The sequence below is a fragment of the Peromyscus eremicus genome, chromosome 7 (assembly GCF_949786415.1).
Source record: "Peromyscus eremicus chromosome 7, PerEre_H2_v1, whole genome shotgun sequence".
NCBI classification, from domain to species: Eukaryota; Metazoa; Chordata; class Mammalia; order Rodentia; family Cricetidae; genus Peromyscus; species Peromyscus eremicus.
Window position 1 is genome coordinate 61,606,161 of NC_081422.1, and position 27,709 is coordinate 61,633,869.

The 27,709-nt window shown below is 47.4% G+C and overlaps 1 protein-coding gene across 10 annotated transcripts; it reads right to left on the reverse strand.

Moving 5' to 3' along the window:
• Positions 1–779: 779 nt before the first annotated feature.
• Tpm1 (tropomyosin 1) lies at positions 780–27,658 on the reverse strand. Of its 10 annotated transcripts, none has more exons than XM_059268173.1 (10): positions 27,457–27,658; positions 26,550–26,675; positions 26,221–26,346; positions 14,625–14,758; positions 12,270–12,387; positions 11,069–11,139; positions 10,219–10,294; positions 9,703–9,765; positions 9,346–9,415; positions 780–1,633 (listed from the first exon to the last, which is right to left on the reverse strand). In XM_059268173.1, exons 1-10 carry the CDS (start codon positions 27,568–27,570, stop codon positions 1,551–1,553), a joined length of 981 nt encoding a protein of 326 aa, XP_059124156.1. In that variant the 5' UTR covers positions 27,571–27,658; the 3' UTR covers positions 780–1,550. The 10 variants fall into 10 exon arrangements, with proteins under 10 accessions (XP_059124156.1, XP_059124153.1, XP_059124152.1 ...); XM_059268172.1 differs by lacking the exons at positions 780–1,633; positions 26,221–26,346 and adding exons at positions 6,081–6,271; positions 7,751–7,829; XM_059268174.1 differs by lacking the exon at positions 780–1,633 and adding an exon at positions 6,081–7,829.
• Between the last annotated feature and the right edge of the window lie 51 nt (positions 27,659–27,709).

Genomic DNA, 27,709 nt, shown 5'->3' on the forward strand with positions numbered 1-27,709 from the left:
TGGGGGAGGACTTCCATGCCTACAGCAGAGCAGGAGCTGGGGGTGGTGGAACAGGGGAAGGCTGAGACTCACAGAACTGATTTCCTAGGGTAAGGGAACAGCTTTCTATATAGATGGGATGGCCGGACCTCCAGGCTCCTGTTAAGGTTATTTGCCATACAACCAGCACAGCTAATGCTTGTGAGCCAAAATGTTATTTGAGCATGCAATTGAGTTTTTGCTTTATACTCCACGATGTTTGCTTTTGGTGAGAACCACCTCCAGCCCCTTTAAATCTTGCTGTCGTTCAATCAAAGCCAATGGATTCTGTTTATAATGTTTCTGTTTGTTGGTGTCTTCAAGAGCTAAGAAACATTGTTTTCGGTTTCTAACGCTGAGAAAATGAAGATGTATTGAAGTGGAGAACTCACACGAATTTGAAAACAGAAAATCACAAAGCCCTACCAAAGCCAAGCAGAGCCACAGATTTGGTGCTTCAACCCACCACTGGCTGCACTGAACTGTGGACCCCTCACTGTTTAAGACTTAGCTACAGTCTGAGGGGAAAACCCAGAGCTGTAAGCTCACTGTAAAAGATCTCCTAGTCCACAGAGCTGTGCCAGTAACACGGAAAAGGACTTTTGGAAAGGGCTTTTCCTGACCTCTGCCATGTCAACACGTAAGTCATTGCTGAGAGGGTAACCAGGAGATCTAGATGGAACATCACTGCAAGCAACCAAGCAGGTCAATCACAGTCTAAAATTCACAAAGTTAAAAAAAAAAATGACAGGACCACCAGATTTAGAAAATGTCCTACAATGTGCATTTTATTCCATATCATTATACAATGTTTACATATAGTTATAACTCTTAAGAAAATGCCATTTCTTTACCAATTATGTATGTAGTGCCTAGATCTTTTACCCTGACATGGAAAGCTGAAAAGAGGGGCAATCCTCATTGAATGCTCTCCCTGCTGAGCTGGAAAGGGCTGCAAGTGTGTTAACTGGGAAGGAATGGGACTCTTAAAAGACCAGTGTGGCTTTCAGACCCTTGACTTTAATGAACACAGGCATAAGAAACCCACAGTCTTGTCTTGCAGTCAAACTCAAACAAAATAAATTAGTGTTGGACAGAAATCTAAATTGCATAATATTGAACAGAAGACCCCCAGGGATCCTTTTGTTTAAAGTAGCACCGATCCACACCTGATTGTCTCCAACATCAATCTTCTCAGTGGCTCCACCTTGGCACTCTGGCTAGAAACCTTTCTGCTCTTGTGAGGCTTCCTACCTGGCTAAGCAAAACGCATGCCTAAACGCTATGAAGTGTGGCAATGTCAACCTGGGAAATGGCACGTTTAAATCATCAGAGACCCAACATGGGTTTGCCCTTCTGTGTGTCTTTCCCCACCCCCTGCCCTAGCTGGTTCTCTGCAGATGTTTCAGTGACAGTGGTTAAAAGTATATAAAAATGCATCAAAGGAGTTTCCTGGTAAGCAGGTGTTTAAAAACAAACTAAAACAATGATAGGGAAATGAAAGAATGTGGCCGCAGAGGCCAAGGAGGTTTTCACATGTTGTTTAGCTCCAGTAAGGTCTGGTCCAGCATCTGGTGCATACTAAGGTTTTCTTCTTTGGCATGGGCCACTTTCTCTGTGATGGGATTAGAAAATTAAGTCATGAATAGCTGCATGTCAGACTCGGCAGTGGTTTGTACATTTAGGAAGCAAACATCAATCACACACAGAAGAGAAGCAGCCCTCCCCATGCTTAAGATGTCACTCATCTCCAGACAAGGCCCTGGGTGCACCTCCACCATCGATCCACCCTGACTTCAAGTGCAGGGTGCATTTGGTGAAGGCTCACCCACTGCGTGCTGTGGGAACAAGGGAGGGGTAAAAACCAAATACAGGTACAGCATTGTTACACAAACTCAAGTTAATACCAGCACAGGATTCTGAGTTACAGGCAGTTAAAGATCTGGTAGCTGTACGACCTCACAGAAACAAAGATGACATAAAATAGGTTTCTGACCGCTTTTTAAATGGTTTATTTCTACTGCTCACAAACGGTTATTAACACATCTCATGCACACTTCATTAGGACATTCCCTTAGTATTTTTATAGTATCCTATGTATTAGCATATCACCCATCAGATTCAAACACCGTTAAACTGAACAAAGCCTACCTTTCGACCAGGGGCTTCTGATAGGAACTCCTGTTTCCAAAAGCTATTTTGCCCAAGCATAGGTACACTGAATCGCATTTCAAACACTAGACATGTCATGAAGGTGTTAGGAATACAACTTTGTAATAGATATTTAAAGCAGGACTCACAGACACGTTATGAAGATGTTAGGAATACAAATTTGTAATAGATATTTAAAGCAGGACTCACAGACATGTTATGAAGGTGTTAGGAATATAAAATTGTAATCGGTATTTAAAGCAGGACTCAGCTATTTAGAGGAAATAGAAAAAAAAGGTTTTTTTTTTTTTTTGGCGGGGGTGGGGGAAGGGTCCTCATTATCAGTCAGTTCAAAGTGGACCTGTTGATGCAGGAAGGGCTGAACTGGTATAAATATTTTCACATATACATAATATATCATAAAAACTTTTGGGGGTTAATGAGAATCTAACTGAGACATACAGAGGAAAACGAGGCAAGGCGGGCCTTCCAACCAATGCCTTCCTTCCCTTCCCATTTCTGCAGGGAGTGACGTTTTCAACCCCGTGAGTCATCGATCTCCTGAACCATGGGCTCCATTCCTAGAACTCGGCCCAAGTTTTTAATCCTCATTCAGGGCCAGCTTTAGTTCGTTAGTTAGGCGGCGGTTTTGCTCGAGTTGATGGTAGAGTTGATCTGGACAGGTCAGCAAGGGTTAGCAGAAAAGAGGAGACAGAAAGAAGAGGTTAGCTAGAGTTAGCGAGAGGCAGTTAACAGACTGGAAAACACAGATATGAAGGACAGCAACGGTGTGCTCTGGCCCCACGGTCCTGTGCCCTGTGCCCTGTGCCAAGGGTGCACGGCAAGGCCTGTCAGAATGGAGAAACCCGGGATCTTGATGGAGATGTAGAGCAGAGGTAAAGAGGTGCAGGATGCGAGAAGGAACGAGCCTTCCTTCTGCACCTCATTAAAACCACCCTGTGACCTGAGCTGTGTGCAGTTTGGGACAACAGATTTGGGGACAGAGGCCAGGCTCTACCAACTCACGCCTTGCTAGAATTCAACAGAGATTCTGCTCAGGGTACAGAGTGGTGCTGAGCTGGTACTACTACCATTTCTGCCCCGTGGACACGTTTTGAAAAGCTTCCCATTCTCTCCCTAGACACCGGGGCACACACAAAGTCTGAACTCTCCTCCGACTTTGATAGTGTACTACCCACAGCAAACAAGTATTTATCACCACTCCACACTGATTCAGAACTTATCTGTGTGCTTCAAGAGGATGATGACATTCATGCTGGGTGCTGACGGCATGCATAAACTAAATAAAACTGGGCCAGGAGGATGACTCAGCGGGTAAGGTACTAGCCTCAGAGCCTGATGACAAAGTTTGATCCCCAGGTTCTACATAGTGGAAGGGGAAAAAAAAAAACCCGACTCCTAAGAGCTGTCCTCTGACTTTCAGATGTACATTGTGGTATGTGACCCCCCCACTCTCACGCCCCCCAAAAAAACCCTCTCAAACATCTACACTTGCCCAGTGTGGTATAAGCTTTATGTGGTGCCATGTAATCCAGTCAGGTGGTAAAGCAGTCCAGCACAGGACTCAGTCTGTGCCTGACGATCCAGGGGACATTGCTGACAAAGAAGCTGGCCTACACTAGTAGAAGTGGGGTGTCTGTGACTGCTTTGGAGGATGGTGACTCATCCTACTCGATGATCGTGGAGAGCCAACAATCCTACTGCCTAGTGATCGACCACAGCACTCACCGCTGGGAAACGGAGTGGGTCTATCAACGTTCTCTCATAAATGGCAGGAGGTGGGGGAGGTTGTTATGCTCCTTCCGTTTTGTTGGGTAGTATGAAGAACTACATCCAACCCATGCCCTTTCCACTTATCTAAATTTTCTGAATATTCAACACTCCAGTCAGCTGTCACCTCCTCCAGGTGAGACTTTCTGTTCTCTGTTTGGCTCCAAACACACCATGTCTACCAGTGTAGACTCACCCCATTCCTCTCTTCCTACACGGGCAGTTTAGCAGAGCACACCCAGATCAGCTCTTCTGTTACCGTGCTACCTTCCAGTGTCTCCCATCTACTGAGAAGTTGCGAAACAGAAACCCCATGACTACATCCATCGTATCATCATGGGAAACTGCCACCATGAACAGCAGGCAGACTGTCCCATTTGCTGAGCCCAAATGTTGGGCCATCTAGACTAGAACACTGGAGAAACCCTAGGGAATCCACGGCTTACAGGGCAGTGCTCCCCATCTCAACCCACTTTGGGCCTTGTTCCTTCTAGCTGCAAGGGAGCCGGGACTGAGATAACCTGAGGGCAGGGGTCAGACACACCGTAAGTGCTCTTCGTAAGTGCTCTCCCTCCTGTTCTGCACAGACCCCAGTTGTCTTGAGGCCTCTGGTCTCAGGGCTGGTGGTGCTGTCGGTTTGGTTCAACTGAGGCTCTTAAAAGAGTTGCCGATACAGGCTGGCCCTTGCTCAACTAGAAGCCTGCTGAGCAGATCCTTGATCAACTCAGCTTGCTGTCTATGCTCCTGACGTACACACCTAAGCTACCTGGGTGTCCATTTGTTCCTATTTCCCTCACAGTGAACACTCATAGGTGTAGAAATCTCTGGGAGAGCCAAGAAATTTGGATCCCAAGATGCATTAATGTCAGCTCGGCAGAGCTCCAAGAGTCTTGTTTCCTCTGTGGCAGAAAGCTCAGAGAAAGAACATCGCTGTTATTCTGAATTTTTCTGAAGTCATTGAGAAGTAGGCCCAAGGAGCGTCAGGGAAAGAAAAAAAACAAAACAAAAAAACCCCAAAACACTAGAAAACTGCAGAAGCCTTTGTACCCTCCTATGGAGAGACACTGCCTGGATCCTAAAAATTAGTCTACCATGCCATTAACTAAAATATTTTAATTCAGACCCTTGTTTAAAAAAAAAAAAAATCCTTTCTGCTCTGAAGATTTCAGAGTAAATGACTACTTTCAGAGTTTGCCCAGATTTATTTGAGGAGAGTGGTATGCCAGCCCTATTAGGCTAACAAGTACCACACATGAGACAGACGAGGGTTATTCATGCTTAAAACACAAGAATGGAGCCAGGCTTATGTTAAGAGCTAAGAAGCTAAAGGTCACATTGTTTTAAAGTCCGACTTCTGATATAAAAGTTACCAAGCTGCTGTTTGTGACTGAAATCAAGCATTGTTTCTTGGGGGTGTGTCTGTCACGAATCAACTGCATGGTTCCTAAACAAGGGGGGGAAACTCCTCTCATATACACACACCTTCTGCAGAATATACGATGTGCTTCAGAACACAAAAATAAACCACGACTCAAATATAATTACTATTTAGAAATCCTATAATGTGATTTTTGTGCTCAATATGAAGGTATGTGTGTAATGAATATATTTAACGAAAAAAGTTGTATCTCTGCAATAGGACAATAAATAATAACCATGACTTACAACACTAGAATCCTAGTTCTTCACGAGATGCAAACCTCCTAGCTACAGAGTACAGGATGACTACACAGACTTCCATTATGCAGCCAGGCAGCACCATCTCCGTATCAGCACAGAGAGGGTGCCACACCCCAAACTCAACTTTTGGCAGAGAAAACGCTGTTCAGGCCAGAATTTGATTCCCACTATCTACTATGTGGAAAAGGTTCTGAACCTCAACTGTCAGAACCCCCTAAAACCATAGCTACCTGGGCCTCACGCCAGTACCTGAAAACCAGGTATTCTTTTTAAAAGTTGCACAAGGAACTACCACTTTCAAAACTCCTGATGTCAGTATATAGTGTTCAGAAAAAAAAAAAAAAAAATGTTCCCTTAGATCCATGAAGCAGAACCATCGTTTTATTCAGTGTTGAGATGAAACGCCAATAAATAAGGAGTAAAAGAAGAGCGAACAGGAATAGCTTACAGTGTTTATTTTACACTGGGTGAATAGCTCCTGTACAATAGAAAGCACAGTATGTGCCTGGCCCTAAGGTGGGCGCTAATGGAAACCCGGGTCAGCTGGAGAACAGACAGACGCAGAGCTCAGAGAGGTGGGACATGCAGCTTGATGAAGGACTCTTGGGAGGAGTGAAGCAAAGAAACTTATCTGTGTGAAAGAAAAGGTAAGAGAAAGAGGAAAAGTGGAACAATGGAAAAGGAAGAGGAAAACCACACGGATGACAGGAGCAGTTGAAATGCAAGCAAGTATCAGGCATGTAAAACCCACTGCCAGCTGCCCCTGGGGGAGGTCATCCTTGGCAACCACTGCCTGAACCCAAGGCGGTCATGGGCCAACCTCAAGGAAGATCTTCAAAACTTTACTTTAAAAACAGAACTTAAACTAAACCTGCCTTTGGGGACATTTCGTCACACTCAAGAGTTCACCCCCCGGGGGGCGGGGCATCACATTTTAGCACTGGTGGATTGGTGGCTACAGATGACCTGGTTCCACTCTTCATTTACTAATGGTGGAGAAGAGGCATGCCCATGTTTCTATGGTGACCGCCAGGTCTCTAAAGGATATTCTGGAACCTCCAAGGCAGCAGGCACAGGTCATGCTCCTGAAGCTACTATATTTCTGAATGGTTAAAGAAAGGCCACTCCCAGCTTTGATGGAACCCAGCGGTATTAGAATGAAGAGCCCTCTGTGAAACACTCCAGGGGTTAGAATTGCAAGGGGCACAAGTGTGGTTAGTAATATGTAAATTAGCTGTGTATGTCTGGGGGTCCTCAAACAAGGCCGACTATTACTCACATGAGTAAAATATGGACCATTAACTTCCAAACTCATGTTGTATAAATGTTTTATTTCTTGCTTCTCTGATGTCAGTTGTGGCAAGCATTTACTGTGGGGTATTTTAATTCCATTCAATATAATAAACACAACAAATAAAAGACTTGGTTCCTCGGGAGACCATTCATGTTTGCTCTGGAATTCTCTCTCTCTCTCTTTTTTAAAGACAGGGTCTCACTATACAGGCCTAGTTGGCCTGGAACTTGCTATAGACCAAGCTGGCCTCAAACTTAGATATACCTGCCTCTTCCTCCCATATACTGAGATAAAAGCCATGCACCACCATGCCTGGCCGTGCTCCGGAATTCACTACAGGGAGGGATATGTACCGGGTCATGACCATTTCCTTTTCCTCAGGTTTTCAATTATCTGATACTTTAAACTTAACAGTGTGAATTGAAAATGACCATATTGTCCTTCCCAGAATCTCAGGAAACAACCTGGTGTTTCTTCCTAACTTCCTGCACCACTGCATCACAGCACTCTAGTGATATTTGAGTCTGGTTTAAGGTTTTAGAAGGACAGTACTCAGGGCCATTCAGAGTCTAGTTCATCTCTTGGCAGAAAGAGGCCAGGTCTGCATTTATGAAATAAAAGGACTCTGAAATGGTTTGCATGGACTGAGTCCGCTTGGCTTTTGTTAGTACAATGTGAAAAAGACCATGGCTATCCTAGGCTATGCAACCAAAGATGCCGAAATGGAGACCACAGATTGAGAAGGGAGCCGTGGTGAGTTCATCACACAAGCGTGAGAGTGAAGGGTGCAAGCAGGCAGGGTGCATGAACATTTACATGGAAGTCATATCGTTGAGAGCGTGGTCCAGCTCCTCGCTGATGGCTTTGTACTTCAGTTTCTGAGCATACAGCTCATCTAGGAGCAGGAAGTGGAAGGCAGAGGTGCAAGGGCATGGAGAATGGTCAAGAGATGGAGGGTGAGCAAGGGTGGCGAAGATGCCATCCCGACACACCAGCAAGGAAAGGCAATGCATGGAGGGGTTGGTGCCGCAGCAGATGGCCAATGCAGGAGGCGTGCGATTGGTTTTTAAAGAAATTGAAACAAAAACAAAGAGAACAAAAACCCATTAGAAAATGAAATGAGAAAGACCCAATATGAAAAACACAACACCGAGGGTAGGTAACACCAATGAACCCGCTAAATCCTAAAGACACCCACAGAAGACCGTTTCCCCTGGTGGGTAATGGAACCTCTTTCTTTTCACAGAGCTGTCTATTTACACTGGCGTAGTCAGCCACCTGCAGCTATAAGCTATGGGAGGGGGGGGGTGCACGGGCGCGGGTGGGGGTGTGGGGGGCGGAGCTATCCAAAGGCTGCAAGTTCAATTTCCAATGACAATCTGCAATGCTACCTTCAAACCGCTCACTCACTTCCAGCCCAAGCCAGACCATGGGATATTGATTTTTTGGTGACACTTAAATTATTCCCATGGTTTTCTCTCTCTCTCTCTCTCTCTCTCTCTCTCTCTCTCTCTCTCTCTCTCTCTCTCTCTCTCTCTTTACCTGTTGCTAGTAACAGAAGTCTGAAAAGCAAAGGCAGCCACAGTTAGGGGCTTGTCTGCGGTTTAATTTTGGCAATGGTGGTGGGTCTGAGCCTTGCCATATTCCTAGCAGGCTTGCACCCACACTCAATTCTCTCTTCCCTCTGCTATCTTCCTTTTTGTTGTTGTTATTTGTTTGCTTGTTTACTTTTCTATTTTTTTTCCAGACAAGGTCTCGTTAGCTGGCTTGGGATTTGCTATATAGCCCAGGATCAAAGGTGAGTATTACTAGGCCTGGCTGCTATCTTGATAATTAACTGCACCACCACCCTCCAGTCCCTCCTTCAACCCCTTCTGCCTGTGATGTATGGTATTTTTTTGTTTTTGCTTTTAAAAGTGCTTAAGTGTAACCTTGAGACTCAGTGCTCTATTGATCTCTGCCCTCTGTCCTTTCAGGATATAGAATATTTTGCTAATGAATGGCTTAAAAAAAAAGAAAACAAAACCAAGCCCTTCTTCTGGGCATACTTGGAAGATGGGTGTGTCTAAAACAAACCCACATTGTTCTGACAATTAGGAAATACCACTAGAGACAAAGAATATACCAGAGTCACATTCATCTATAATTACTTCACTCAGTGAAAAATAGCTCAGACCCACTTCTGAAGTCCAAGAAGCTGGATGTAAGCTGTCTGGTGGCTGACTAGTCACCCCAAGAGCTGAGGACTTGGGTCCGAGAGTTTCAGTGTCACAGGTGAAAACCCCAGAGGAGAGCCAGACAGGAAGTGCGAGAGCAAAATGGAGCGCCAGGGTGGAAGCCCTCGGATCGGAGGACGGCTTATCAAGACGGTTGTTCAACAAGGACTGAATTTAAAATGTTAAAGACCTTACCTTCTAAGTCATCGATGCTTTTCTCCAATTTAGTTACTGATCTCTCTGCAAACTCAGCTCGGGTCTCAGCCTGTAATGATTTAATTCATTTGAGTCAAGGTCAGGGAGATTCAGTCCAGTAGCTACAGATAGAGGGGAAACCAGACACAGACAGACCCGAAGTGTCTATCACCTGGGAAATGTCAGGTTCAGTCCCTACTGTGAGCTATGGCAGCTAGCTAACACTGGACGTGAACTCCAGGAAAACCTCCGAACATGCCTGCTTTGGACCATCCGTCTCCAAACGACGGTGCCTTGACCCACCCCACAGAACCTTAATCACAATCCAGTCAGTCTCCTCCAGGCTCTCAACATTACCTCCTTCAGCTTGTCAGAGAGAACCTTGATCTCTTCCTCATATTTGTCCTCCTTCTGCGAGTACTGTAATTAGAAAGAGCGTTCCAGATGTCAGGCTGCAGCTCTCACACTCACGCCTTCTCACACAAGGAGCGTGCCAGCCCAACCAACAGATGTTGGGGATCTCCTAGCCGGTAACAGAACCTCGGGTATCACATGGCACACTACAATACATTCTCTGCTCCCTTGCCTATTGCTTTACATGGGATAAGAGTGAGATAACTTATCCACTTGGCACTTTGTGTAAATTAAATTGATGATTTACCCAACATAAGATACATTCTCTGTTCATCTTCTTTAAAACAAAACAAACAAAAGCAAACAAACAAACAAATCCTACTATCCGGTAACCATTAGGAAATCATCTCAAAATATCGTCCCTTGCTCAAATGCCTCCTGTGCGGTTATTTTCACCAGCAGGGCTTCTTTGGAGCAGCTCGTACAAAGGTGTCTCCCCACTCCCTGCTCCTGGCCTACCTTCTCAGCCTGAGCCTCCAGTGACTTCAAGTTGTTCGTCACCGTTTTCAACTCTTCTTCAAGCTCGGCACATTTGCTAAGGTTTTCGATCAGAAGCAGAAAGGGTGGGGGACAAGCCCAAGGAGCGAGGAGAGAAAAAAAGGAGAGGGATGGGAAACAAATGAAAACCGAGTCCTAGAGATGGGGCGGGGGGCTGCCTTAAGTAGCCAAAGCACGAGGCACGAAGCTCGGTTTTGCCATGGGCTCTGCCTTCCACTGCAACAGCGGAGGGACAGAGGGACAAAAGCCAGCATGTCCGTCCGAGTTGTGATCATTTGGCTTCTTATTGGCCGCCCCTCAGAGTATTTATGAGGGGAAAAACAAAGAGCATAAAGGACCAAGAGAAAGCACTTGAAGCAAGATATAAACAGCAGAGGGTGTAGTGAAGGTACAGTCATTACACCAAACCAACCAGTAGGCATTGGAAGCTCAAAGCTGCCTGGGATGCAGTTAAACCTAAAAACCACACGTGAGCCATCAGTACCTTATCCTCGGCAGCCATTAATGCTTTCAAGGTCTGATCCATTATTCTTAATTGTTCCTCCAGCTGTCGAACTTGGCTGTTAGTGGACACAGGAAATGCACAAGGCCATTCACAAAATCAGTGCAGGTAAGGCATGCAGTGCCACACGCATTCACAGACACCCCACGTGGTTCCTCCGTGTTCCACGCTCGTGGCTCATCCACGGGACTTTGAGCACACGAGGAGCCCGGAGCCGCGGTGGGTAAATGTGCAGCAGCCAGAAGGTCATGCTGTTTTTAGTCACTGCTCTGCAGCATCCCCACATGGGGTGGCCATGGGCCCGCTTACCCTTCCGAGAGCTCAGCCCGCTCCTCTGCGCGTTCCAGGTCACTTTCAATGATGACCAGCTTACGGGCCACCTACAGCAGGGCAAACGGCACATACACACACACTGTGGTCTTATGTACTTTGTGGAGGGGGTGGTTATAGGGTAGATTACATCCACTGACCCTAGGGATTCTTCTCTACAAATGGAATGCTCATCTTTCTGCAGACTAGAGACAAGGAACTCTCACTCAGCGGAGGCTGAGGCCCCCCGCTCAGAGACCAGAATGGTTAGCTCTTCCCAGGTGGAGTCTAGATAATTACATGGCACCCAGAGCAATTCTCGGAATGAGAGAAATATGAAATCTGCAGTCTTAAAAATAGCAGGATGATGAGACATGAGGAGGCATTTTAGACTGAAAAGGAAGGGGCTGCTGAGAGAGCATCAAAAATAAACCCAAGGACTCTACCGCACAGAGATCTGCGCAGAAGGCGAGAGCCAGTGAGGTAACGGCTACAAGGTCAAGTCTGCAGCCAGAAACGCCACCCCAGAGAAAGGGTGCCTCCGAGGCAGCTCAACACCATGGGGCAGCTTCAGCCATGATGAAATCCAGAAAGAAAAACTGGAACCTACAGTCACTCTGGCTGTCATCATCACATGTCATTTCACAGGGACAATCACCAGGGACGACTTCACTGCAGACAGAGCCTGTGCTAACAAACGATTTTTACTACCTCGGAGAAGCCTCTATGAATCTCCCAAGGAGCTCTGTCTGTGGTCTGTGTTCTCTACAATGTCTGAACTGAAACATCTGAACCATGACAACAGGCCAGCTTCTTTCCTAAGGACCCAGCTCTCCCCTTCCTTTTTTTTTTTTTTTTCCTCCCCGGAGCTGAGGACTGAACCCCGGGCCTTGCACTTGCTAGGCAAGCACTCTACCACTGAGCTAAATCCCCAACCCCCCAGCTCTCCCTTTTCCTGGCTAAAGATGTTTTTGTCCCAGCTTTCAGGGTGTGGGGAAGTGCTGATCTCCCCTCCTGGTGCAGATGACTGGCTGGCTTCATCACGGGAAGAACCAGTTTCTGCAGGTAAAGGAATCCTGCCTCTCAGAACCACCCACTTCTATCCGGGAAGCTGACTCTTACTCCCAGGGATCCAGACAGCATCCCGCTCCCCCGAGGTCACGGCTCTGAGTCTGTAAGGCTCTGGGCCCCAGAAACTGACCTCTTCATACTTGCGGTCAGCATCTTCAGCAATGTGCTTGGCCTCTTTCAGCTGGATCTCCTGAATTTCCATCTTCTCTTCATCCTTTTGGGCTCGGCTTTCAATGACTTTCATGCCTCTGGAAAGACAGACAAGCAGGAAGACCCACGATGGAGAGATGACCACTGTCACTGTGGAATATGGGGCTCTATGCACACGGCCGGCCAAAACTGAACAGAGAGCCGTTTATTTTCCCAAGCACGAAGCAAAACTTTCCAGGAAAGACACACATTTCTTCTCTCTTCTCATTGTAAATGAGATCTTCGGGTGCACTTTAGGGTACTGGTGAAACTTCTAAGTCACCTATTCTTAAATGGAAGGTGCTATGTCAGGATCCTAGTTGACTCTGGGCAGCATGGAAACAAGGGAAGCCACTAGGCTTTATTTGTTAAATGTAGATATTCTTCCCCTTCTCCCTTTTCCTGAGGGAAGTCTCAGATTAAAAATGGATGCATAGCCAGGTATGGTGGTGCATGCCTTTAATTCCTGCACTTAGGAGGCAGAGGCAGGTGGAACTCTGAGTTAGAGGCCACCCTCGTCTACATAGAGAGTTCCAGGACAGCCAGGGCTACGCAGAGAAACCCTGTCTAGGGGGTGGAAGGAAGAAAGAAAGAAAGAAAGAAAGAAAGAAAGAAAGAAAGAAAGAAAGAAAGAAAGGAAGGAAGGAAGAAAGAAAGAGAAAGGAAGGAAGAAAGAAAATGGATGAATAGGTGTTGGGAGGTAAGACTGACACTGGATGTTATAACATGGTGATATAGTTCAGAAAATGTTAACTGATCTAGATTTTACAGATTTATGGCATAAGCAAACCATAAATGGGTTTCACTTAGAAAAAAATTAAGCAAGTTTAAGTAAAGCATTGTTTTTTAAAAGGCATTGATTTTTATTTGATGTCTATGAGTGTTTATCTACATGTTTGTATATGCACTATCTATGTGCAGTACCCTCAGATGCCAGAAGAGGGTGTAAAAATAAATGAGTTCTATATCCCTTTTCCTCCAGTCTTGTACTGCCAGATTGCCTTTAAAGTTCAGTACCAGGAAGAAGTTATGCACAAGACTACTCTTGGCTAGCAAAGAAAAACTAAGTGGTGGTAAATAACAAGCTGAAAACTTTTGACTAGCTTTCTTAGCCCTAAAGTCTGCAGGGACTCTTTCTACCTGGTGCCAGACGGCAGGGGCTCACTTCAAAGTAGTGGTGGAGAAACAGACCTTCACCTGCCCACTTCCCAGCTGGGGTAAGGCATACCTGCCCTGTTCTGAGCTCACACTGCTATGCCATCCTTCAACCAATAGAATACTCTACTCTTACGAAGTATCCCCACACTTTGTGGCTTGTACAGCAAGAGTACAGATTCTAAAAGCTTTTCAGAATGCACGAGGCTAGCTCATGTGGTGTGATGGTTAAAACAGACTGTTAACTTGACAGGATCTAGAATCATCTAGTAGACAACCCTCTGGGCACACCTGTGAGGGAGTTCCTAGATGGGGCTAGTGAGGGTGGGGAGACCCACAGGCAAGAGTCCCTGACTAAATAAAAAGGAGAAAGCTAGCCGAGCACAACATTCATTGCTATCTGATTCCAGACTGTGGACCCAACGTGTGACCAGCTGCCTCATGTTCCTGTCACCATAACTTCCCTACCAGGACGGGTGGTATCCCTTTGAACCACGAACCAAAACAAACTCTTCCTTTCTTAAGTAGCTTCTTGTCAGGTCTTCCATCACACTAACAAGAAAGAAATTCATAAAGCTGGCCTGTGTGAACCATGGTCCCCTTTATGACAAGGCTGGGTCTTTACATATAAGTCAGGTTACAGCAGGAGTAGGTGCAAAACATAATTGCGCCTGTGTCTGTGTGTACATATGTATTAAATCCAAAACATTTCACTTATGCAGAGCCTATAGATAATATCTGCTTTATCTATGCTTTCTCTCCTACCTGTTTGGCTACCACGGCTCCTTTCCCTAGGTCTGAGACTGTTTGGTATATATATTATTTTATTTGTTTTTATGTATTTGGGTATTTTGCTTGCAGGTATGTCTGTGTATCATATGCATGCTTGGTTGCCTGCAGAGGCCAGAAGAGGGCATCAGACACTCTAGGCAAGGGTTACAGAAAGTTGTTAACTGCCATGTGGGTGCTGGGACTGAGACCAGGGTCCTCAAAAGAGCAGCCAGTGCTCTTAAGTGCTAAGCCATCTCTCCTCCTCGTGTGTGTGTGTGTGTGTGTGTGTGTGTGTGTGTGTGTGTGTGTGTGTGCGCGCGCAAACGCAGTGCACACACACACACACAGGAGCTGGATGGTGTGGTCTCACCTCTCACTCTCGTCTGCGGCCTTCTCAGCCTCCTCCAGCTTCTGCAGAGCTGTGGCCAGACGCTCCTGAGCTCGATCCAACTCCTCCTCCACCAGCTGGATGCGTCTGTTCAGAGAAGCTACATCAGCTTCAGCCTAGGCAGAGAGGGAGACACTTCAGAGCTGGGAGGAAGTGAGGGTGGCACCTTCAGAAACTGGCCAGGACTAAAGTGCTGGCCCCAGACAGGAAGTCTGGGGCCTGATGTGAGCTATCTTCCAGGGTATTGCAAGCCCCGACCAGCTCAAGTCCTCCTCACACAGGAGCATCATGCTTGGAAGCACACAAACCTAGAAACAACTCTCAGCAGAGAGAGGGCCATCAGCAACTTGCAGGCTCGCAGGATTGCAGGGCTCTGTCCTGCTCCAGCGCCCAGTGCCTTGCCTTTCACCTGTTGGTTGAAGGAAAGCGTCCTCACAGCTGATGGTAGGCTCAGCCACAGAGTCCCTAGCAGTTATGATCAGAAGTCGGGATGCCATGTTTCATCCAGCTATCCTTTCTCTGACAAGACTTCTCAAAGGAGCTTTATAACGAAACTGAATGTTTTAAAATCCAGTGGTTTTAAAGACACATACCAGGAAAATTAAAAAAACAAAAACCCAAAACCAAAACAACAAAAACCATACCAATGGAGATCTAATGACATCTAGAAACTTCCCCTTTGCCCCACCTTTTCAGTAACCTCTTAGGAATAACTGGTCTCACTGGAACAGGGCCAAGATAAATTTCCCAAGGGTTTTTTACCTAAGCTTACTGGAATTTCTTAAAAGTCAAGGTTGCTACAAGAAAAGTTTCACAGGCCTAAGGAGAAAAGCAACGTAGATACTGTTTTTATTTGGAATTTAGCTTTGAATTAAAGATTTTCTTTCTTGGGCGGGCAATGACTGCTTCCTGTTGTAAGTAAGTACTTTTGCGCTGAGCCTGGGAATACTTGCCTCACTGTGACAGGAGCTGATCCTAGACTATTTACCTGATAGAGAAGGTGGAACTTGCTAATTAGGTAGCAATTATTAATCCTCATCCATTTTGAACCTGTGTTCATCAAAGGCTGATGAACCCTTAGGATATTCAGGAGCCAATTTTCTAACAATCGCAATACACACTTGAGAGCCCAGGCCCCTAGCTTTCCACGGATCGGTCTTTAAGTCCAAGGCATCTGCTCTCCACAGGCCTGGGCTCCATGTCTACTGAACTGAGTAAGTAAAAGCACCCTAATTTAAACAACGGCAGCTTTCAAAGCTCATGAGGGAACTGGAAAAGTATGTGTAGTTAGAGAGAGGCGGGGATCATGGCCTTGAGTCACAGGAAATGAGACCATTTAATTCTGTGCAGGTTTTATCTGGAGAATGGCAGTGAACAGTGAATCTCCCACCACCATAAATGACTGCTGACTTTTTTTTTTTTTAAATATATAAACACTTTAGACTCACTTATCTCAAAGAAAAAAAAAAACTACTATGTAGTAAGCGGTGGCCAGAGACAGGAAGCAGGGCCAGTGTGAAATGAATGGGTGGAACAGTCACAACTGAACCATCCCACAAGGTCAATCCTTATCAAAGAACAGCTTGGAACTGGGCCAAGCTGGGAAATGTCCTGAATGACTGAGTTTTTCCTTGAAGAGTAAGGGGATTGGAATAACCCATTTCTTAACAACAGAGAACTGCCTTTGAAAGACCATTCCTTTATTTTTTTTATTTTAATTTTTTATTTTATGTGTTATTAGTATTTTGCCTACATGTGTGCATATGTACCACATGTGACCTGCAGTACCCATGGAGGTCAGTTCCAGGTGCCCTGGAATTGAAGTCAGGCATTATAGACAGTTGTGAGCTGCCATGTGGGTACTGGGAACAGAACCCAGGTTCTCCATGAGAGCAGCAAATGCTTTCAATCTCCGAGCCATCTCTTTCAGCCTCGATAATTGGAAATATATACATATTGAGGCTATAGTTTTGGGTCAGGTTAAATTTCTTCATCTTGCATGTATTACATTTCTAGGAAAAATTCTATTCCTTTTACAAAGAGGGAAGGTGGGAGTGGAGACAGAAAACAAAAACAGAAACAGAAAATCGACTGGGATTAGTGGTTTCGGGCAGCGCCCCCTCTTCTTTCTTTTCTGACACCAGAGTGGAAGGTTCTGGGCTACCTCCTAGTACCCAGTGCCAAGTAAGTCTAACATATATGGACAGATCCTGACCAGCATTAGTTACTACAAGAAAATCAGCCATTAGACAAGTCATGTAAATCATTTTTTAAAAGGCCAAGAAATGCTGGTATGGATTGTTCTAGAATGCCTAGGTCATGTTCAAAGGTACCCTTCTTATTATAATGCTATATAATGGGATCATTATTATTTAATATAAGAGCAAATACCCTCGCTATACCAGCTGTTGTGAGTCAGAGAAGTATGGGCAGGATTTAAAAACACTTCTGCAGCATCCAATTCTAAGTTCCCTACGCACTCACAGGATGACTGCTGATGTGCAGAGGTGGGAATGAACTGGGGCAGGTAGAGCACCAGAGAAGGCCATGACACCCCACATTCACTGTAGCCTCTCTGCACACAAGGGCCCACCACATTCGGTCCGCTTCCTTCTCTCTGCCCCCACCCCCTCTATACACTCTTCCCATTGGCTATTGATACTGCTCAGCCAAATGCTGCTTTGTAAACGTCCCTCACACCCTTCCCCCAGCACTTTTTTTTAGAACTCCAAACTCCCTGACACTCAGGTTATTTATTGTCCTCCAACAAGACCAGCCAAGGGTCAACACAGGGTGCCTAGGCAGGGGCCAGGCTTAAGGACTGGTTCCTTTGGGCCCGTTTTGGTAGAGGTGACTGGCACACAGGGCAGTGTTTGGGGACCACATCTGGAAGAGGCATTTTAAGTGTACCTAACAAAGCCCCATTGTTTGAACTGGAATAGAACCTGGGCATCACACAGGGGCCACCACTAGCTGCACACAGGACCCCACAGGGAGATGCACCCCACTGGGAGATGCACCCCACTGGGAGATGCATAACAAAAACAAAGACTCCCAGGTCCCATACCTACAGATTAGGAGAGCGAGAAGGGGCTGGGACCACGATGTAAATGGCAAACCCTTCTCCTCTTCCATCGCCACCGAAAGAAGCTGGGAAGTCATGCAGGAGCTGCCCAGCAAGCTGTCTACGAAGACCAAGAGAAGGCCCTCTGAAGTAGAGTGCTAAGGCAAGCTTGGGAGTACCCCGTCAGTGCAATGCGAGGCAGGACTGAACCCAAGCCAAAGCTTTGGCTTCTCAAATATGAGATTAAGGATCCGTTGAGACTGGTGGTTCTCACCCCTGGAGTCTTGCTCTCTTAGACACCAGAGTGGAAGGTTCTCTATCATCCCCGGACCTGCAGCACCCCGAGTGATTTAAGAGATTGTCTGGACAGATCCTGGTTAACAATAGCAGAGCAGTTTCTGCAAGAAAATCAGCAAGGCACCTCAATTCTTTTTCGAAGGCAGAATGTCCCAGTGGGTAACCAGAGGCTCACCCAAGGACACTGCTCTCTAACTCTCAAGGATGGGAACTTGAGATTAGTGCCTGGGATTCATTAACAGACCACCTTCCTGAGGGGTAGGGGGTGGGGGACCCTGTTCTGGCTCCATGGGCTCTCTTATGCTGGTCTAATAGTTTTGAAGATCTCCTCAGAATCCAAGTTGACAAGTTTAATTTCCTAATAAAAAAAAAGCCCCGTCTCTTATTCTCTTCCCCTCATTTTGAGACTCTGGTGTCCAGGCTGACTGGTGATGCTCCTGCCTCAGTCATTTCAAGGGCAGAGATTACATGCATGAGTTACCCTGATTTATGAGGTTCTGTGTTTCATAGGGCCACACCTGTCACCTTTACCAGCTTTTGTGTCCGGTTTGGGTTTTCCCTCAGAGTTGAGGCTTTTCTAGATATTTCCCGAGGGCCTTGGGATTACAGAACCCAGGTCATCTTAAGTATCTGTTGCCGTCTGTCAGAATGAGCCTACTGCCCTGTGCCTATCTGTTAAAAGTGGACAGAAATAACAAGGCGTTTGGGGAGGGTCAAGACCCCAGATGCAATTATTCCTAGGTATGTAAATCACTCTTAGTGCACTGAATTAGGTTTCTTCTAACAGTGGCCCCATACATCAACACTGCCAGCAAAGCCTTTCCAGTTGTGTTGCTAGTTTCTTTTATTTCAAAAGTACTACTGGATCCCAACATGTAATGAGTTACCCAAAAAGGAACTGTTGTATTGGGGAGATTATGAGCCCTGGTTAAACCACCACCCGGTGCTCACACATGTGAGATCCTTAGTGCTCTACATGCTCCCTGCCCCGGTAAGCACTAGCTCCCACCAAGGAAGTCCTGCAAGCTCACCATTCCCACCCTTTCGCCCTGCCCCCAAACCAGGAAGTGGCTACCTTCAGAAAAACACAGGCACACACCATTGCCCTACCCAAAAAGGTAATATGTAGAAATCAAGTGTTTCCTCTCCAACTCAGCAAAATGTGATTCCAAACCAGAATTGAATAAAGCCTAAGATTTACATGAAATTCACGTTTTAGACAATACAGAAAGAAGAAAATCTTTTACTCTGAAAGCCAATGCTCTGGACTATATTTCCAAAGTCCTGACTGAATCTGAGCGGAGCCTGGAATGATCAAAGGTCAGATCTTTTATTTCATGTAAACTGTAGTTACAGAGAGGGATTCACCCAGCTTGCTGTGTGAGACCAAAGTGACTAGGGCCAAGCTAGACTCCTGCCCTTATATGGTCAAGAAAGGGGAAAAAAAAAAACACAAGGACCACATTAGGGGCACTCCCATGGATAGCAGATAAACACAACCTCCTCTATCTGGGCCAAAGCCTGTAATTTGTGAGGCATGTTTGTGTAGCAAGAGAGGAGAGAGTGAGGTACTGAGGTGCCTTGCTGTGACTGCAGGGGGTGAGGGGGAGCCCCGAGTATTGTCAGTCACAGCCACTCTGGAAGTGCCAGGGCAAGCCAGAGCACACTCAGTTTCCTGGTTCCAGAAGGAGCTGCTCATGCTGAAGAGCCAGGAAAGGGCTGGGGACTTCTGGAAATCGGTTATTTCCCATGATTAATAAAGTTATCCATTAAGAATCTGCCCATACTTCTAAGTCTCCTCATCTGCTAGGTTCTGCCCAGAAAGCTGGAGAAAGAAGTGACTTTTTTTTTTCTACTTTAAACACACATCTCGACGCCCCACAAAACCCTTAAGACACAAGACCTAGAGTCAAGCATTACATCAAGAAAGGTCATTTCATTCCGGGATTCTGAAGGGCCCACACACCTTGGGAAAACAAACAGGGAGTGGGTGATATCTGCTTCTTCCAGGGCACACACCAGTTTGAGAGGGCCCATTAAGTCTCTGCCTGACTCTCGGAGCACCTGAACCCGGGCCAACGACACACTGAAATATTTTCTGCAGCGGCTCATGGCTTTGTCACCAAACCTTAACCTTGGCTGCCAAGAGAAACTGACTGCTAGCTTAACTCACAGCCTAAGTAACGCCTAATAACTGCTTAGCTTAGCTCCATCCGTATGCAAGTTCCAGTGTAAGAGTCAGGTGTAGCCAGCAATTTGCAATTGTCTCACCCGTTGCTCATACTCAGTCTCTACTAGGAATCCTGACCAATCACCCTGCTAGAGGATTCCTGAAAAAAACGATTTTAAAATTTCTTTACAGAGGATTTTGAGCTGCTCAAATAAAGGCATGACGTTTTGAAAGGAATGAAAGCTCTGTCCTTAGCGAACTAGCCTGGGAAGGCTGTCACAAAAACAAACAAACAAAACAAAAATGTACAAAGTAGCAGGTGTGTCTTTTGTGTGTACCACCAGTCGAGGCCAGGAGTCCAGTAAGGCTCCATCACCACAGTCCTTCCTACCTGCCCGATTCCCTTCCTAAAACTGAGAAAAAGAATTGTTGATGGAAAGCATTAAGTGGGGGAATTTTATGGTTAATGAAGTGAGCAGGGCCATTTTTAGGGGCGCCTGCCAAGCAATTATGGTAAAGAATGCTAGGCAGGGTGGTGCTGGACACTGTGAATCAAGGCTTGTTTAAGCAGTACTACGTTCATCTGCGGAGCCGCGCTGTGATCTCTACATCTCTACTAACCACGTCTGACTCACAGGCAACCAAAGCACCAACAGTTGTCCCCAGCTAGAGAGGAGATGGCCAAGATTCAAATCCTGGCAAACTGGGCCCAGTGCTCTGCCTCACCAGTTTTTTAGCTCACTAGTTCTCAGTGGTTAGCCAGGCACGGATCAGAATTCCTACATCACCAGCCACCTTGAGACCTCTACAGTGGGACTTCCGCTAACTAGTCCTCTCAAGCAAACACTGCAAGTTATCTTTTGTCTACTATTTTTTTTTAAATCTTCATCTGCATTTTTATCTTAAACTTCCTCTAGTTGGGTCTTCCTCTGAGGAAGACTCCCTTGGTTCTCTGTATTTTATACAAAACATGTTGTGGAGTTTCTGCAAGACGCCATGCAACCATTACAAACACTTGGCCAGGAGGAATGACTCAATTCAGAATAGTCCTGTGTATATTAAGCACAGCTGGACACCATATTATTGTTTGTCATAAAATTCCCAAGGTGTTTGAGTACCTTGATTTAAAACACAGGCGTGTAAGCGTGTGTACACACACACACACACACACACACACACACACACGACTGATAAATATCTAATACCTAAACTCCCTTTGGAACCCCGTTTCTGTTTGCTGGGTACATTTCCTTAGGAAGAAAGGAAGCCAGGTACTACATTAGACAAGGAGGAGGGGAGGCCGGCAAAAGGTATAACCGGTAACCGTTGACATCTGGCCAACTTTTCCAAAACTCGTAACAAAGGGGTATCTATTGCAGAGGGACACCTACTTGGGAGATGGGAGGGCTAAGAAACCTAAAGCTATAGTTTGCAAGCTATGAAGCTAGCTTAGAACCTGGTACTGTCGATGTCTTTAACCTCCATAGAGAAACAGCCTCTAGGAACGACAGGATCAACAGAGACAAAAGTCCAGCATCCGCAGGCCCCCAAGTCCCACAGTGCTTCTCCCCAGAGACTGATCTTTAAAAGGAGGGACGCCTCCTTCCAACCCCAGTAGGAGTAAATAAATGCCAGCAGCGCAAAGTGCGCATCCCTGGGACACAATTCATGATCACCCCAGAAATGTAGCCCTCTCACAGGAAAAATGCCGCTCCCAGAACCTTCTCAAGAGCACTCTTGCTCCCCACTGGGGGTTTTGACTTTAGACTAGGGAGATACATAGGCAGGACCGAGCAGCCGGATGCCGGTCGGCCTAGGTGCGCCAGGTGCGGCGTGGGGCCTCGGGGTGATGGGTGGGTCCCTTACGGTCTCCCGCAGCTTCCGCTCCTGATCCAGTTCGCGCTGCAGGCTGCCCGCACGCTCCTCTGCGGCGTCCGCCTGCTCTTGCAGGCTCCGGATCTTTCTCCGCACTGCCTCCAGCGAGCTGCTACCCGCCATGGCGAGGCGGCGGCTGAGGCTGCGCTCTGCCTCCGCGCTCTACTGCTGCTACTGCTGCTGCTGCTGCTGCAGCTACAGAGCCCAAGTCCGGCGCGTTCCGCCCAGGCCGGCTTTGCAACACCGGCGCCCCCTGCGGCCCAGAAGCAGCCCGGAAGTCACGGCCCGGGGGCCGCACCAGAGAGCCGCGGGCGGGTGCGCGAGCGCAGAGGACGGGCGCGGCTGGCAGGCGGGCGGGGCACGGCAGACCCCGGGAACAGGCTGCCAGTGGAACCATTGCGCGTGCGCGCGGGGACGCCTGGCTCTGGGCTGCTTCGCCTAGAGCGAGGCCACCGCAGGAGGGCGTTTGCTTCCACTCCGCTGCGCCTGGGTGGCCACAAGTAGAGGGTCTGGATGTTAAAGCCTATGGCGACTCCTGCTGGTCGCTTGGAGCGCTCCAGAATCCCGATTACTGAAGCTGAGCCAGGCTGGGAGTCTGGACCCTGAATGTTCCCCAAAGGAACTGTTTTGGTCATAAGGAATGCCATCATTCTAAATGTTAAAAGGCCATGGCGACTCTGGCTGGCGGTTCTGAGCGCTCAGTAATCCCGACTTCCCAGAATCCGAACAAGGAACTTGAAGCCTATAGTATGACTATCTTAAGGGAAGTGGTTCTTGTAAAGAATCCTAGAACACAAGCTCCTGACTACAAGAACCCCAATACCCGAACTATCTCACCAAGTGCAAATTACTATCTGACAATGCGCAGTGGTCAGACTGTTCGAAATACAGCTTTTCTAGATTTGAATCTAGCTCTTAGGTCTCTGCTGGCTTTGGACAAATGACTTCTCAGGGCTTCATCTCTTAAAAACGAGTATAATAGTACAGGACTCTTTACAGGGCTGTTGAGAATTATCAGATAATATAAAACACTTAACAATGCCTTGCATATAGTTAAGAACTCAAACGATATAATTAAACAAACGCAGGCACTACCTTAAGAGTTTGGTGGGGCCCCATGTCCTGTTGTGCAATCTCAGTCAAGGCAAGCATCCTAACCTTCCCTGGCTTCAATTCAGTCTGATATCTGGAATCCGATAAACCCAAGCTACAAAACAACAGAAGCCTGTGACAGAACCTCTGGTTACCAGCTGCAAAGCCACACGGATACAATCTGGAAGAAGCCATCTGTCAAGTCTCTGGGCTTTATATCCTCCTGCACCTTTGTCAAAGAGAGCTCTTAAAGTCAGTCCTGGACCTATTTAAGTGTGTGTGTGTGTGTGTGTGTGTGTGTGTGTGTGTGTGTGTGTGTGTATGTGTGTGTGTGTGTGTGTGTGTGTGTAAACAAAGGTAGAAAAAGAAAACACTCCTGCCAAGGCTGTCTTCCAAAACCAGAACACCTATGGCATTCCTAGTCCCCTCTGGCCTCTGTTGCAGAAAACAAGCCTCCAAACTCTGGCTAGAGCCCTCAAGTCCTGTAGGTGGAGCCTCTTGCTTGGTTTCCAAGCCCTTGGTCGGCTGAGCAGTGGTTGGTACAGCTCCTCCCCAAAGCTCACAGACCATCTGCCTCCAACCTTGAGGATGACCAGACAGGGCATCTGCAACCGTCCAAGGGCAGCCAGGGAAAATGCTGGCCACTTGCCAATGCAGTAAGCAGCCACCCTGGTGACTTAATGTCTTGCTTTTCAAGCACTAGGAAGTCAGTTTCGGGAGTTTATTTTCAAGCTGATGTCACTACTGAAGAGCTATGGGCAGTTAATTGTTCGGTTTAGCTACAGGATGGAATGCCTTGGTTATTTAAGAAATACTGTAGCTGGGTCCCATCCCAAGAGATCCCAGGGGGAAAACCTGAGTTTAGATAAGCCTGAGTCAGTACACTAGGTAGAAGACCTAGAGAGAGAAAGACTCATGTCCCAAAAATATCAGCTCCATCAGTTACTGGGGGGGGAAGGAACCAAGATAATGGAGTAAAAATCCAAAGCAGATTGCTGGGGATGCTAGCTAGCTCCCGTGTGACAGCCTTTTAAACTGAGGAAAACCTGTTTCTGGAAGACCAGTTTGTAAAGTAGGTTGGTAAATTGGGAAAATGTTTTTAGCAATAATAATAAAAAAATGTGTTTTTTTAACACTAGAGAGTAAAATGTCCTCACTGTAATGCTTCAGGAGGATGACTTCTCTTCCACCTCTTCCCTTTAGTGACACATGTCTTTTCCTCTTCAAGCCTTAGCTATTTCAAGTGAGTCAAGATCTCTCTAAATATAACGAGTCCTCATGAACCTCCTTCAACATTCCTTATCTCCAAAGAGCTAAGAGTGTTTTCCAGGGGTAGATGATCAATACACCAACCAAAAGAAACTGAGAAGCGCACGCTCACACCATATTTAGAGACAGTTTTCCAGCACATAGAAAGAACCAAAACTGGCTTTAAGAACCTCCCTCTCCTCCTGGCCCCACCCCCACAGCTGACTTTAAATAGCCTCCTTTCTACTTCTGACCCACCCCATTCCAGTAGCGCCCCCCCCCACGATTTCTCATTAAAGACATGATTACCACTCCATAGTTACAACAATTATCATCCCCTCACCTCCTTAAGAATTATAGTAACATTTTTTCTTTCTGCTTTCTTTCTGCACTGGGCTATTTGCAAATTCTCCGAATTCCTTTCCTTATAAGGAATATCTCTCCTAGATCTATCAGCGGCTCTTTTGAAAAACCTAAATAAATGTCCTGCAGGAGGATTTGGGGGAGATGGGCATCCTCCATTTAACATGTACAAAGCAGACATCTGATCCACATTATACAAAACTGGCTCAGAGTCGTGAAGGCTGTTCTGTTGTTGTTCTTTTTCTAAAGTCAGGTAGGTTTTAGTATGAGTTTTAGCCAAGCAGTGCTTCCCGAAGCCTCCTTCCCAGGAAACTTAATCGTCACTGAAAGTTTTCTTTTGTCCGATCCCAGTTGTTGGCTGGTCTAGACCACCCATTTACCAAGAACACTGGATAAACCTCCAGCCTTTCGGGACACAAAAGGCCTTGCAGGTTTCAGAAACCCTTGGGTAATCTGCATTACACATTAGCCAAAAACACAAAACCAGAAAATTACAAACTGCTGTCAAACTTGGGGGTTCGGCTTCTGGGTGTAGCTTTCTTCTCTGCTACTCACACATTCTTGGAATTGTTATCAGCTCCCCAAGGAATTCTTTTCTAATTGGGCCTCTAGGCTTAATTGGCTTCTCCAGTGGAATGTAGTGGTGTGAAAAGAAGTCAGTCCTTTGGAAAACTGACCCTCAGCTTGACTTTCTACACAGAAGAGACTAGCCCCGTAGTTAAGATTCCAAAGGGCAGTGGAGAGGGTGCTTAGCAGAGTTGGAGCTGTGTCTATCACCCCCTGGAAGTATGCCGTGGTTGTCAGAGGCCTGACAGGTGGGGGTGGGGCGGGCAGGGGGCAGTCAGCTCACTATGCCATATAAAGCACTGAGCTATATATAACTCCCTGCGTACTTTCTGGGTCTAGTGCCTCAGACTGCAGACCCAAGCAAGTATCATCTTCCCTGGGCAGGTCTTAAGGCTTGCCTGAGTGAGAAAGAGAGCCTCAAAGTGTCCCTATAGTCTTCAAGCTTAGCCTTTGAAGTAAAAAAGTATGAGTGCATGTAAAGGCCAGGCTCTCTGTACCCAGACTAGGCCCATCATCGGAAACCACGGGGGTGAGGGGGAAACTAGGTATTCTGTTTTGCACAAACCTTGGCGATGACACACACTTCAGAGGTTTTATACCAGCAGGAGGCGAAGTTCACCTCCAGAAGTCCCCATTTCAGAGTCTGTGTTCTCCCAGCTTCTCACCCACCCACCTCCAACCAAAGGGGAGGAGGCAAAGAAGAGGAAAAAAGAGAAAAAGGAACGGAGGAAATATAAATGAATGTGCGCAGCGGCAGTCAGAGGCGGCATCCAGTGCTCTGGGCCACGGCCAGGCTGTGTGCAGGTGTCCGGCAGGAGGAGGTTTACCTCCAGCCCCTGTGGTGACCCCCAGAGTGGCCACGCGGACAGGAGGTGAGGGAAGCAGTGTGAGCGTGCACTTACATCTGTGGCCTTTTTCTCCGCCAGCTCCAGCTTCTCCTGGGCATCTTTGAGAGCCTCGGAGTATTTGTCCAGTTCATCTTCAGTGCCCTTGAGTTTCTTTTGCAGTGACACCAGCTCGTCTTCCAGCTGGGAGTTGGCGGTGGGGTACGGGGAAGGGGAGAGGGGGGTGGGGTGCGGCAGGCAGCGTGATCCCGCAAGGTGCGGAGTGAGGGTGCACAGACCATAAAGGACAGGGACAGCGGGAGAGAGAGAGAGAGGGAAAGACAGGGAGGGAGAGAGAAGAGAAAGTTAGCCATTCGTGCGCCGTGCCACGCCGCGCGCCCGGGTACCTTGGCGGCGGTCTCGTCGGCAGCCAGGAGGCTGTCCTCTGCCTTGTGCAGCTCCTCCAGCACCCGGTCCCGCTCGTCCTCCGACGCCCGCAGCAGCTTCTCTTTCGCTGCGATGTCCTCCTCGAGCTGGGGGCAGCAGCGAGCGGGCGCGGGCGGCCGGTATGGACCGGGTGTGAGACACACAACAAACGGGTGCCAGGTTGGCTGGGGCCCTGGGGCTGAGGGATCGCTGCTTTGGGGCTCAAGGGACCCTAGAAAATCTCTCTCCCGGAGCTGGAATCTCTCAGTGACTCATCTCGCACCGCCCCCCGCCCCTCCCGGGACCACACTCTCCTGCCGAGAGCTCAGAGAGCTCAGGTCCCCGACTTGAGGGGTTGCAGAAACACGCCCCTGTTTGGCTAGCTTTCCATCTGTGTCTTCCATTCTGTCCCATCTTTGTTCTTAGGAAATAATTCAGCGACTCCCCTCTTCCCTCCAAAGTCTCCATTCCATGTTCAAGGGCTCTTTCTCCCCAACCAAAAAGTCCGAAGAACTCCGGACACTCCAGGACTTTTGCCTTGCCCCGCTCCCCCGCCCTTCCCTCCGGCTACACCGGGAATTGGTCTCCTTTCTCCCTTCCTCTTTCAGAATTGATTCCCAGTCAAGAACCCCTCTAGGGAGTTCATGGACCTCGCGGACCGTGGGATCCAGAGAAGGGCCACAAGCGTCCTTGGAGGAGACAGAAAAGTTAAAAGTCGCCTAACTCGCGCTTCTTCTTCTTCTTCTTTTATTTTTTTTTTTAGACGCGCGCTCCTGGACACCCTGGGCTTGGGATGGGATGGGGAAAGGGTGCCAGCTCCGGTATCGGGGGCGATCCACCGACTCTGAGTCGGGGCGGTGGGGGGTGACGGTGGGGGTAGGAGCAGACCTGCTTGCTCCGGTCTTCCGCCGCCTTCTTGTCAGCCTCCGCCTGCTCAGCTCGATCCAAGGCGTTCTCTTTGTCGAGCTTCAGCATCTGCATCTTCTTCTTGATGGCGTCCATGGTGGCGGTGGCGAGGGGCCCTTAGGCAGCGTCAGGAGCGAAGACACGAGCGCTGTGGGGTGGCCGAGACGGAGTGCGAGCGCGGAGCTGCCCTGCTGCTCTCTGATATGTACTTTCCCAGGGGGGCGACCGCATTCCT